At 48.0% G+C, this 12,531-nt stretch overlaps 2 protein-coding genes across 2 annotated transcripts; one reads left to right on the plus strand and one right to left on the minus strand.

The window, feature by feature from the left end:
- Positions 1 to 478: 478 nt before the first annotated feature.
- CGCA056_v009029 (Altered inheritance of mitochondria protein 6-like protein) lies at positions 479 to 1,819 on the plus strand (the record flags this gene model as incomplete). Its single annotated transcript, XM_037324276.1, has 2 exons — positions 479 to 582; positions 634 to 1,819. 2 exons carry the CDS (start codon positions 479 to 481, stop codon positions 1,817 to 1,819), a joined length of 1,290 nt encoding a protein of 429 aa, XP_037176848.1.
- Positions 1,820 to 9,090: 7,271 nt separating this feature from the next.
- CGCA056_v009030 (uncharacterized protein) lies at positions 9,091 to 9,471 on the minus strand (the record flags this gene model as incomplete). Its single annotated transcript, XM_037324277.1, has 1 exon — positions 9,091 to 9,471. One exon carries the CDS (start codon positions 9,469 to 9,471, stop codon positions 9,091 to 9,093), a length of 381 nt encoding a protein of 126 aa, XP_037176181.1.
- Positions 9,472 to 12,531: the final 3,060 nt, after the last annotated feature.

The following is a 12,531-nucleotide window of genomic DNA, read 5'->3' on the forward strand; positions in this document are numbered from 1 at the left end:
GGCAAACTCCACATTATCCCTCCAACTTTAAACATAACCTAATTCGTAAAAGATTTAAGCGAGCTAGGCGTGGAATTCAGGGGCAATCTTTTCTTGTCTGCAATGGAAAGATAACCCGGTCCGAAGTCCGGCGTTGCGTGCCAGCCAGACCCAAGATCACTAAGCATGCATACGTGCATACGATTAGGCAGCGCCGGTTTGGAGTTCGATGATAAATCGCACATCCACCCCATGGTGGTGCCATATTCATGAGACCTACCAGGCTCTGTACCTTTGCCGATACCGCACAATGCCTCTCATGTTCACGCTACCGAAGATGAACGATGGAATCAAACGCCAATCACGGGCCCATAGCCGCGTTGGGCCTCAGTCGCCGACTCTGTCATCCACCCCCCCATCGCGAAGCGGTGACCATGAGAGTCAGACGAGACAGTTTAGTGTCTATCAGAGAGCTTCCCATAACCTTGTCGAGTCATTCATGGGCAAATTACAAGGCGTCTGGGGTTCGGCGGCCACGCGGGCTGTAGTGCCTGGTTTGATGGGACTCACGTTCGGAGTCGCCGCTGCAACATCCCTCATGATGTAGGATACACAGACACTTCCATGTTGACCGTGTTGCTGACAGAGGTCCAGAGTTCTGCTTTACTATCTGGTCTTCGTCTGCAAGCCTGTAACCATGGGTGTCGTCTTGCCTCACGACTTCATCTCCAATAACGTAATCACGACTGATGGGAAGTCAATTGATGGCATTTCTAAATGGCTGGAAGATTTCACCCACTCGGTTGTGCCTCGGAACTGCCACTCTCACAACGACTACTGGAGACCTTACCCATTGTTCTCGGCCCTGGCGGCTGGTTGTGTGGGAGTGGAGGCAGACATTTGGCTCAGCGACGATGGGCTTGATCTTCTGGTAGGGCATGACCGTGGCTCCCTCTCGAGCGAGCGAACCTTACAGAAGATGTATCTCGACCCACTCCTGAAGATTCTGGAGCACCAAAATTCACAGGGACCTGTGACACAATTTCAGCAGGCTCGCGGTGTCTTTGGCACCATCCCGAACACGTCGCTCATTCTGTTAATTGACGTCAAAACAAAAGCTACCGAGACATGGCCAATTCTGGTCAAGCAGCTCGGTTCCCTCCGGAAAAAGCAGTATCTGACTCGATTTGAGCACATCGAGACATCGCCCGGTTTTGTGACCAAGCAAGGTATTTGGCCGGGCCCAGTCACTGTTGTCGGCACGGGGCTTCTAGATCGATTTACTTTCTTGGATCCCAATCACCGAAGCTATGATGATTACGAGGCTTATCATGACACCTTTATTGATGCTCCATTGAGCACCCTTTTACATGACAACACGTTCTGGAGGTATCCGCTTGACGTTCCTGCTCCCATTGGCCAGCCCGCGTCAAACTCTAGTCAGCTTTGGTGCGCTGATGACGCATACTACGCCTCGGCATCTTTCAAAACAGCGATTGGATCAGTTCGAACTGGCTTTTCGCAGGAGCAACTGCAGAGGGTCAGGGCCCATGTTCAGGTGTCGAGGCAAAGTGGGCTCAAGTCCAGGTACTGGGACATTCCAGACTGGCCAATCGGATATAGGGACTACATCTGGAAGGTGTTGACGGAGGAGAATGTTGACATGTTGAATGTGGACGACCTGGAGAGCGCTGCTAGGCGGGGCTGGACCCAAGGGTATCTACGGGACGTGCTCTGGATGACACTGGTGTCTACATACATCTTTGGCTGTGGCATCGCGATCTTGTTTCTGTTTACCCGTAGATCACAATACGGAACTGGTTCACAAATAATTCCCTAGACTTATGTAGGCATTGAACTTGACCAAAAGAGAAAGTCACGACATGATTTGGTCCAAGCTCCCCTTGATTGAAGCTTCCGGATCACAATATTCGCATCTATCCCTTCGTATTTCAAGCTCACTTGGCGACCAATCCATAAGAGGCATCCAGGTTTCTTTCCTGAAGCTTTGCGTTACATGGAACAAAATGACCGTTAAGTTAGCTTCTCAGTCCATTTTTAGTCATTGTGTGATGACGAACGAGAGGTTAGGTATATTACTAGGCTCCCCACCGCCCGTACGAGCAATCAAACGGACCTGCATAAAGGCGAACTCCGTAGTGCGAGGATCTCTGTTAGTGTTACACGTTCGAATGCACTCGAAGCTCGCCATCTAGTGTCTGTAGCTGCTGTTCTGGAGAAATGTCTTCTGCATCATACTGTTCGGCCCGAAAGTCTTCCCTTTTGCACAGGCAAAAGCGCACCGCAAGCTCATCATCAACACAGGCCAATCGGCTTTTTACGCCCAGAAAACTCTCAACCAAAAAGGCTAAAACAAACTGAAGCATCTCCTCTTCCTGAAATGTCTTCCAAGAAAACAGCAGAAACATTAATCACTGCTCCAAGCATTAAACCGTGTCTCATCAAGATCGGTTTAGCAGCTGCAATACGCACCGCCGACCGAGTCGATTCTGTCACGTGGTCTGCAGCCAGCCAGTGGTAGGTGAGATACGTACTTACCGAGGAGACGAGTGAGGAAGGGTTCATCCTCCCATATCCTATCTTCGAACACCTTCACCACCGAGTGAACCAGCAAAGTCGCCCACCGGTTTCATTTGAGGACACTTTAAAGCAAGTCTCTGCAAAGATATCTGAATATGGGCGATGCCATCAGTACATTACAGGACTTGTGTTTGTGGCGCCTTAACTCTTGTTGATATCTCGTTAGTGTCTTTAACGACTTCGCTGAAGTTTATGTTCGTGCACGAATCCTATAGTGTCTCCCCGACACAGGCGCTGGATAATCTGGCTATAGTGTTAGAATGACAATCTCACAGTCGCGGTAAGTTCTTCAAACGCTGACATAATCACCGGAGGAAAAGTATAAGGTCAACTTTGGCTTCGGTTGGTGCCTCTATGATGTCTTGCGGGTGATTTGAATTAATCTTCTTCACTTTGGGGCGGAGGTAATGAACATCGCTTCATGGCCTTTTAAGTGCGACAGTCCAAGTGACGGAATTGTCCATTGCGATTCTTTTTTCACCCATCTATCTCCAGCGGGTGAAACAATCATTTTGCGAGGACGAGTCGTATTAGGACCATGAAGCATATCGCATTTCCAAGCATCAAACTACAATGTCAGAATGAATAGCAAGATGCTTTTGTCCTTCGAATACTCATGACGACTCCAGGCGTGCTGATGGTCCGGCTTTTTCTAAGGGTGGAAGCAGAAAGGACCCCAATAGAAGAGCTTCAGACCCAAACCTACGCAACTATAATGGGTTGATGAGGCTGAGGGAACATTAAATGAGCGTGTCTGACAATCCCAATATACTTTCAGATGTTGGTGAGGTATATGGCTTTATTTGGGCATGTATTGTTGCGCGATTGCCAGTCGGGCAGCTCCAAGGCGGCAGACTGGAGTTGATGCCTTGGCGCAGCGGGCAGCCGCGGATAGGGGTTCTTCTGGCTCCTGCTCTAGGGGTCTTCTGAGGCCTACAGGCACTGATTGCGAGATGCTTGTGAACCGATGTGAGAATACGTCTTGCGCGTGCGTTAGGGGGCAGATGATTTGACTTATACATCGTTTTCCCCTGCTATCATTACACATTATTTTACCGTCCTGTGTAGGGCTGAAGCTTGAAACATCGTGAACATATGTATCTCCCGGCTTTCCTCATTGTGACATTCCGTATGTCATGTGTGCCATGACTGTCAGCGTCACCTTGGGCCTGTCGATATTCGGCTTGGCTCATCGTTCGTTGTCGAGTTTGGCCTGGCCACCATTCGATCCGTCACAAAAAGATCCTCTTTGGACTAAGCAAGTGTCACGTTCACCGTCTCGACAAAGTAAAATGGTCGTTGGAGAAATGAACAGCCAAAAGGCGATGTTCGAGGCGCTTTCAAGATACCTGTCGATCTTCTCGTCCAATCCGTAAATCACTATTGACTTCAAACAACATTGAAGTCAGACGTGGAACGTCCGTAGCTAACTAAATCGCTTGAACGACTGCCTTGTCTGTCTACAAAAATTATGGATACTGTCGTCGCCGTAATTATGTTGACAGTGTCTGCCCCGACAAGAAATCGCTGTATCTCCAGGTCGGCCATTGAGGAGTTACACTTGGGATGCATCGTTCTGTGGTCTCTGAATGCGAACAGGCAAAGGACCGATGACATCGTAATACGCAACAGCAAAATCTGGCAAACCCTAGCAGCCAACATTCCCACAACCTGGCCTCATGCAGCCAGTGGTTTTCCTCGCACAGTTTGTTCCTTGGCACGACGAGCTGCACCCAATACCACACCAACTCGCCTGCGGGAGACCTCAAAAGTCGGACCGACGGGGCCGCTTATGTCGAAATTGTCAACCTACATGGACGCCTGATCCAAATTACTGGATAGTCCCATTATTGGCGGAGCCAAATGCCCGAGAAAAAGAATGCCAACAATGCGACGAAGAGCATTCCTGTGAATTGGTATTCTCAGATGAAACAGATGACAAAGACATAGACCAGAAACAATGCCATCAAGAACAGTAGATTCCGGTACACATAATCCAGCAAGCGGCTACTGTAGTCTTCTTCGGGAATAGTTGACGTAATCTGCCGAAGCCATTGTTTTCTCACCTTCATGAACGGTTAGCAAAAGCCCAGTCAGGGAATTCAAGAACAACACCCACTTCTCGGGCAAAGAAAATGTTGCGGGCAACGTCGTGGGCTTTGCAAGGCCTAGTCCACATTTGACGAGGTACTCGGACATCTGTTTGAACGTCATGGAAGGTAGGTCGTGTCCTATCCACGAGACTGAAGAGCTTGTGACGCGTTTGCGCAAGTCGAGACAAGCATTAGTCCACTTGCGGACCTAGGTGATAGAGGCCTACTCAGGTGGAAAGGTCTGAACCAATTTGGTGAGGTTGTTGAGGTGGGCATCGTCTCCGAGCGGGCTGAGTGCTGGCCACGTTGTTGGAATGTTGTATGCGGTCGCCAACGCCATAGCGCTGTGGGTGACTTCCTCGGGCGCGCCGTGGATGGATATTACGATTGTCGGCTTCTCATATGCAGCCACAACGAAAATATTGTCTGCGCACATGATTGCCGATCACGATAGAATGAAACGTTGGGAGGAACGTAAAGGTGCGGAGCAAAGTAGAAGGCAGGCTTAGGGCGGGAAGGTAGAAATGAATAACGGCTGCGAGTTATGCTGCAATGGGCGGGACAAGCGATGGCGGGTTCTGTGTAACAAATGGACGTGAAGCTGGATGGGATTGATGTGAGCGAAGAAGTATATGGATGAGGATGGCAGACTCAAGGTGGAAAAGAAAGGCAAATTGGTGCTCTGGGTGGATGCTTCCAGTGCAAGGCGGCTGTTATTGGGTGCTCATTGTTTCCGTCTCCAGGTCGAATTCTAGAGATTAAGAGGCAGCTGCGTTTGCCTGACAATGGGAGTGAAGGCAGTAGGCAGGAAGTACCGGTGCCGATCCCCGTGCCGATCCCCGTGCCGATCCCCGTGAGGAACGGCACCTCAGCCGACGAGAAAGGAGCGTGGAAAGAATCTTACAAGTACTTAGAAAAGAGAAGGAAAGTCGTAATCAGCATAGTCAGGGTCTGATTGTCGAGCCTATTCCTTCTGGGCAAAAGTTCTTCTTCGTAGCGCAGTGACACTCGCCGGAGTGTAGTCGGAATAACGCCGGAACCATGTGCACGGGCAAGCGCCATGGATCGCAGCCGCCGAAAATACGGATTAGTCTCTGCTGCGGATTCTAGGCGAAGGATTACGGAATCATCACATCGGAAATTTTGACTTTTGATAGAGGCGATGAGACCCCTGCATTCGGGGAGGGTCGCACCGTCCAACCCCAATCGACGACTGGAACTTCATTGACGTGCCCGCAAGAGCGCTGGGTCCTTCTTCGAAACCTGCCGCAGCGACCATCAGACCACTTCCTATGGACCCCACTTGACCACCAACCAACAATTCGACTGCTCGGTCCAGGTCCAGCTGTGAGTAGATCGCACCACGCTCGTTCAACATATATACCAGATGCAGAGCTAGTGAAACTGTTACCGCTATCGAGCTTACTGACGATGCCTAAAGTTAATATCTACATTCTGACGCATATTTCCTTGATGAAGCGTCTGCAAGACATCGGTGAACAATCCTTCGCAAGTCAAAAATCATCCCAGCAGGAAGCTGTCTTCCGTTGATGCTCAATTAGGTGGAGGCTTTGCCCAGAAGCTGGCTTCAGCCTTCAATTCTCTTATTGCTGCAGTAACAGCATCGTTTGCTATTTAGTGCGCATGGTGGTCCGTACTGCAGGTTGGATGTAGTGGAGAGGGGTCCAGCAATCTGTTTGTGAATATTACGTCTCGAGGTCGACCAAAACGGCACCTGACTGATAGCCCGACAGTCAAAATTTCATGAGAAATGGATGCGATGGCAAGCACCATAAGATCCCGCCGGCAGAGACCGCTATGTTCCCCATGCAGCATGTGGGTAATGGTTTGTATCAATGCCAGCTTCCGGGGCAAATAAGGATTCAGCAGAGACTGCAACATGATACACGCAGAAAACACTTATCGGAGGCATTCGACGCCCCTCTGAAACGAAGGCGCTGCGTTCAAGTTGACGTGCAAACGTTCCCGCCTTCCGCCGAGCCCTCATGACGCTAAGCATGGCGACTTTGAGGTTGAGGTTAATTCCCCGTTTGTTTGAAAGAGCCCTCTCAAGTTGGAAGTTCAGGAATATCTAGGACCATCAATCCAAGCGTGCCAAAAACCTATGTGATGGCCTCATCATATCAGTGCGTAGTTTGTGGTTTTCATGCAGGCTGCGTCGCTGTTAACTAGTGCATATGCAGAGTGATTTGTCATCATGCGAATCGCATTGTACGGGAATCCATCTCTACGGACTCAATACATATTGCCTTTGATTTTCAAACCCCTCCATATATCTTCATAGCGACTGGCTGTTGAGAAGGCTTGGAAAACTTTAGAAGAACCCAGGATAACTGTACTGCAATGCAGGCAATACAAGTCACAAGCACTGGGCCTTCATGACCTGATCGATGAAAGTAAGCATTCCCGCTTCCCTACCTTCAATGTACCGATTCAATTCTCGATGGAAGACAGGACCAACGTCACGGCTGTCAGGGCTACGCGCAGAACAACAAAGCGTGACGATGGAAATCCACAACGGGATGGGTCGAAGGAATGTTCTCTATCTATGTTTTTCACCTCTTCCTTAGAGAAGGTTACTCTGTTGACGCTTAAAAGGCATGTCACACTTCTGTGTCTGAACGACGCGTTCGTACCAGACGGGTCATCTTGGGCACAGCGGAACAGCTCACATAACATACCCATCACACGTATACAGCATTGTATGCCTAAAAGTCAAGCAATTTATACTCCGTTATGTTGTTCGATAATCTAAAAGAAGGCATTCACATCTGCAATATCATAATTACTAACCAATAATTCTTTGACCGGTCTGCTGTGGAGTTTATTCCTCTAGGATATATCTCCTTCTAGGTGTCTTGCTTTAGTAAAGTGAACAATTTCTTACGCTTTGCAATCAACTTTAAATGATATCTGCTGGAGCTTACTCCGCTCTTTCTTTATTCCACTGGCTATTATGAACTTATCATTACTAAATTCGTTTATTAAGATAAACCGTAAGACCTCTTGTTTATCCTTAACGCGATTATAACTAACACCTAATAGCATTAAGTTGCGTGCATCACATTATGAACATAACTGGAACTATTTCTAAGCTCTTTAGTTGAGATAATGTTAGCTTTAGTAGCAATTAAAGCTTCTATAGGGGTAGTTAAGTGTTACGACCGCTGCAGTTGGTCACTGTAGGCTCGTAACCAAATAGTGCAGAACAGGGGACAATGACAACGGATTTGTCATTAGCGAAGCTTTTGCTTTGTGCCACAGTTGGTTGTCCTGACCCGCTCGTAACATTAAGATAGGGTCTAGTGAGCAAATCATCTCTTAACAGCTGCAGTTTTAACTTTTTAAGTGTTTAGAAGAAGTTTAGAGTGCCTGATATCTATCGCATTAGATTAATATCCTTCTATATATAGTTAATTAGCTTAAATATAAGATCTATTATGAGGAATTTATTATCTAATTACCTGCTATACTTCATAATTATAATCTAGAATCTGCTTTCAATAGTTAAAATATAATATCATTAAAGTTTTAAACTTATAGCTTTAATAATTAAAGTCTAATATTATAAGAGTAAGTTATTATATTAGTTATTATATAGTTTTAAGAATTAAACTTTAAGGTTTATTTAAGTTTTATTTTTACCTCTTCTATTTACTACTTTAGGACGTTGAAAGCTTATAATCTAGTTTTTAATAAAGATATAAAGTGAATAAATTTTCTATATCTTATTTAAAATAGATATTAAGCAGCAGTAAAACGCTTCAAATAGATTTTCTAAGCGTTATTAAATATAATATATATACCTTTAGCGCTAACTATAACTTTATTAGCTTCCTTAATAAAAGGCTCACTATTAATCAGTTTATGTAAAGTGGTTAAAAGCGTTTTATAACAGTTATTTCTAAAGGCAAACTAGTAGCAGCAAATTTCAACTTATATAATACGCTTATATATTTTAGCTAAAGCTTATTTATATATGCGTCTTAATAGATCACCCTTAGGTGTAACGTGTATAGGTATTTACTATCCTCTATATAAGAAAACTAATAACTCTAATTATGCCTAATGTCGCGGTATATACGTCTACAGTTTAAATCTCAGACGGCTATAGACCCTGCTAGGTGCAATATCTTCAAACACATAGAAATAGTAGCATTGTTTCGGGTAACATACAAATCCTTCACTGTGGCACACATCTGAGTATAGAAAACGATTATACTGTGTGTCTGTGTCCTTCTATCTGGTCATTCTGCTTTAGAGGCTGACCGGCTATCTCGTCTCGCCAACGACCACCGTAAAACATGAAATCAGAGTTGCTGTCCTTCGGCCCCAGGAGGAGAGGTAGACATCAAAGTGCGGCGTTTTGCATTCCACGGAAGGTAAACAATATATGTTACTGGCATTCAACACGGACAGACCAGACCCCCTTGAGAGTGTGGCACTGTCTGGTGCTGAAGGCCGTGACCACTTTGCTCCTGCAGTTTCCGTCCGAATAACCCCTCACTGTTATCAACGTTAGTTTTGACTGGTCATACGCTGCCAAGGTAGTTTCATTCTTACTCTTGCAGTTAGTGCTGTAATCAATGACCTTCATGCCCCAATCGGTGCTATAAAGACCGTGGCATTCGCCTCTGCTCCAATCCAAGTTGCCGCCGCCAGGAGAAGAGCAGTCAGTCTTGCCGTACTTCTTGACCCGCATATCATAAGCCACAGCAGTAGGGGCAAAGACAGCGCAGGCTGTAGTAACAGTAGCGAGAATGTTGGTGATGAGCATTCTGGAGATTTGGTGGTTGCTGAAGGTACAGGATATGAAAACGATTGAAGAGTGTGGTTATAAGTGACCAGAAGAAAGCCACTGGATGTAGCGGAATCGGCGTGCCTTTATAACGAAAGAAACATAGAGCTGACTAATAGGCAGGTACGATTTGGTCTGTCTGAATGTTTTTCTGCAGCTATACAGAGGAAGGATTTATTCCAAGCCGCTTCACCCAGCTCCCATGCATAAGGAATCCTTCCCAAAGTGCCGTGCCCTTGCTCGCCGACTGAATGACCACCGGCTAAAGGTAACATAATTCCAATGAGCAACAGGCTGTTGAAGGGCATGTAAGCACTAAGGGCTCCACAAAGCATTCCGTATTTCAAGAAAACATGCAAGGTTCTATTGTCACTTGGCGATGTTGAACTAAATCCTTCAGGCCTTGGTTCAGCTCCCCTAGTTTCTCCAGCGTCTGCATGATTGGTCTTGCAATGACAACGTTGCGCAACTAGTCAGCGTGGCAATGGGGCCACTGAGAGTCTGACGATGGGGGTGAGAGGAATGCTTAATGGTGGAAGCGACGTCTGCAGGACTTAAAATGGGTCTGAGAAGTTGTGTATCAAACTGCGATTATCTAGTAGTGGATGCGATGAATGCAATCGCCCTGAAATTGATCATCGCAAATCACGCGCGTTGTTTAAATGATAAAGAGGCAAGCTCTGTTTTCATCTACTGCCGGCCCTCTTGCTGCCTTTGCATTATTGAATTTTCTGCCAAAAGAGTCGTCCTTGAACCATCTCAGCGCGCAGCGCTTGATGCAGCTAGTCGAAAAAAGAAAAAGCTCGCATCGGTGTGGAGTTATTCTAATGTGGCTAGTCCCTGGATCTTCAAGGATCGACCCGAGCCGCTTTCGCCCGAGTAGTGTAGCGCGACAGGGTAGTGTGCAGGTACAGGGGGTCTTTCATACGAGATCAGGGGCCATTCATAAAACAAGAAGTTGGTACAATCATGCCATTCCAAGACTCACCACCCTTGGTCGCAAGACCTGTGTCCGTCTCTCAACAATGTGCGCCGCGAGCTTTTCGGTGAGGTTTTCCGAAGGTGCGCCGGGGGCGCGTAAGCTCGGGGTCACCGGCAAGCCCGCCGGCCTCTCACAGTTGCCGCTAGCTCCGCCTCGCGATTTATGTCCAATGCGGCGCGCCCCGGTTGCCTCGCGACCTGGGTGACCTAGCAGACAACTGCGCCCTTTAAACGATGTCAAATTTGGACTCTCTTGGTGATCGGATTTTCGGATACGTGCTGCTGCTGCGTCCGTGGAGAGTTTCCTCTGGATTAAAGGCAAGAGGTCTTGATGGCTGCTAGAACGTGCCGGACCTATCACGCGGCCATATTACGCGTATGCCAGCCGACTTGATTCGATATGTCGTAGGTTGATGAAGGTGCGGCTTGAAAAGAGACGGAATGGATGACCCATGGACCGGGGCTTTTCCATGTCTTTCCGCAAAGTTCTTCTTGATGTTGTTTATCGTTGTTGTCATTGCTCATCGCCCAGCTTCTCGTTGTCTCGCACGACTTCGCTTCACTGCAGCGTCCTTGTGACCGAATACACCCGCTCTCGCTCGAGATACTCGCTACTACAACCGAACTAAGGGCGTTATCGTCTGGAGCGTCGCGACATACGGTCAGTACCCGTAGATGATTGCTTCGTCCCACGCCTTCTGTCGTCGTAACCCGAAGCCCACATCGACCGCCTATTGTCCCGTAACTCTACCACATGCACCACCCCGGCCTTGATCGCATCATGCACACGTGGCTCAATATGCTTGCACACATCGCCGACGCTAAGTAGAAATGCTGCGACTGTATGAGGGGAAGCAAGATGGGGCGGAAATGACTAGTCACCATCCTCCCGAAGCCGAGTTTAGGCCGACTCCCTGGGCTAAATCTCTTCTTTTCCATGAGCTCTCTCGACCCTGTTGACAACAGCCGCCACCATCGACCTCACCGTAGACCAGGCCAATGACATTAGCCGCGTCAACCAGTACAGCGGAACGATATCTTATGGGACCTCCATTGCTGACGGGCCCCACACAAGCACGAGGTCAGCCCGTCGATAGACTGGGGGATTGCCCGGAGCCGAGCTCGTGGGGAGCTGCGCGAGGCGGAGGAGGCAGCTCAGCAGGCAGCGGTCGAGAGTCCCGTGATACCGCTGGAGATGGAACAGGAGACAGACAGGTGCCGGAGGGGGTATCACGCGGCCAAACAGAAGTGGAATGGGGTTATGACTTATGTGGATACGTAGGTGGCACGCGTCGCAGTCCCGAATTTCTAGAGTGCTCTTGATACGATGATATTGGAACCATTCTTCCACGCTCTCTATAGGCATGTAAATTAGCGTTGCACCATGTCAATAATTCCTCGAGAATCATTCTGGATCACACCGTTGACAACTCCGTCGCATGCTCCTCGCAAATTCCCATCGTCCCTTGTCGCCTTAGTCCCCTGCCATCTTCTTCTTGCGAAGCTGCGAACCCAAGTCACCTCCACAACGACCAGACGATGACAGACCTACCCTCTTGGGCATTCTCGATACTTGTCAGCACGGCTGCATGCTGGGGGCCAGCTCCTCATAAAAGCTCCAGGTCGCCTACAAGATCTCGGCGCGTGAGGCTCGGCTGTCAACTTTGAGGAAGTTGTATAGTGTCCGGTGGCGTGCGTGCCTGTTGCGGGCGTCTCGTTGAACTCTGCACAGAGTCTTTGGTTTCGGTACATCAAATTTACAATTCTTCCCGGAGCGGTAAAGGACATCATCGTCAGAAATGAGGAAGATTGGTGGTCGTGTGTGACGAAGTCCACGACAAACTTACCAAGCATTGTGTAGTGGGTGCTGGGGTCGAACTTCCATTGGTTTCATACTTCAGCGGGACTGATGTATCTTCACGAAACCAGAACATATGGATGCCGAAGATGGCATGCGCCAGAATGTAGAAATACAAGGGTCTCTTCATTACAATGAGAAATTCCTCATCAAGCCGGACGAAGTGATAAAGTACGAATTTGGCGGCGGTGCAGACTTGT

Source organism: Colletotrichum aenigma (genome assembly GCF_013390185.1).
Source record: "Colletotrichum aenigma strain Cg56 chromosome Unknown KSG_Cg56_contig06, whole genome shotgun sequence".
NCBI classification, from domain to species: domain Eukaryota; kingdom Fungi; phylum Ascomycota; class Sordariomycetes; order Glomerellales; family Glomerellaceae; genus Colletotrichum; species Colletotrichum aenigma.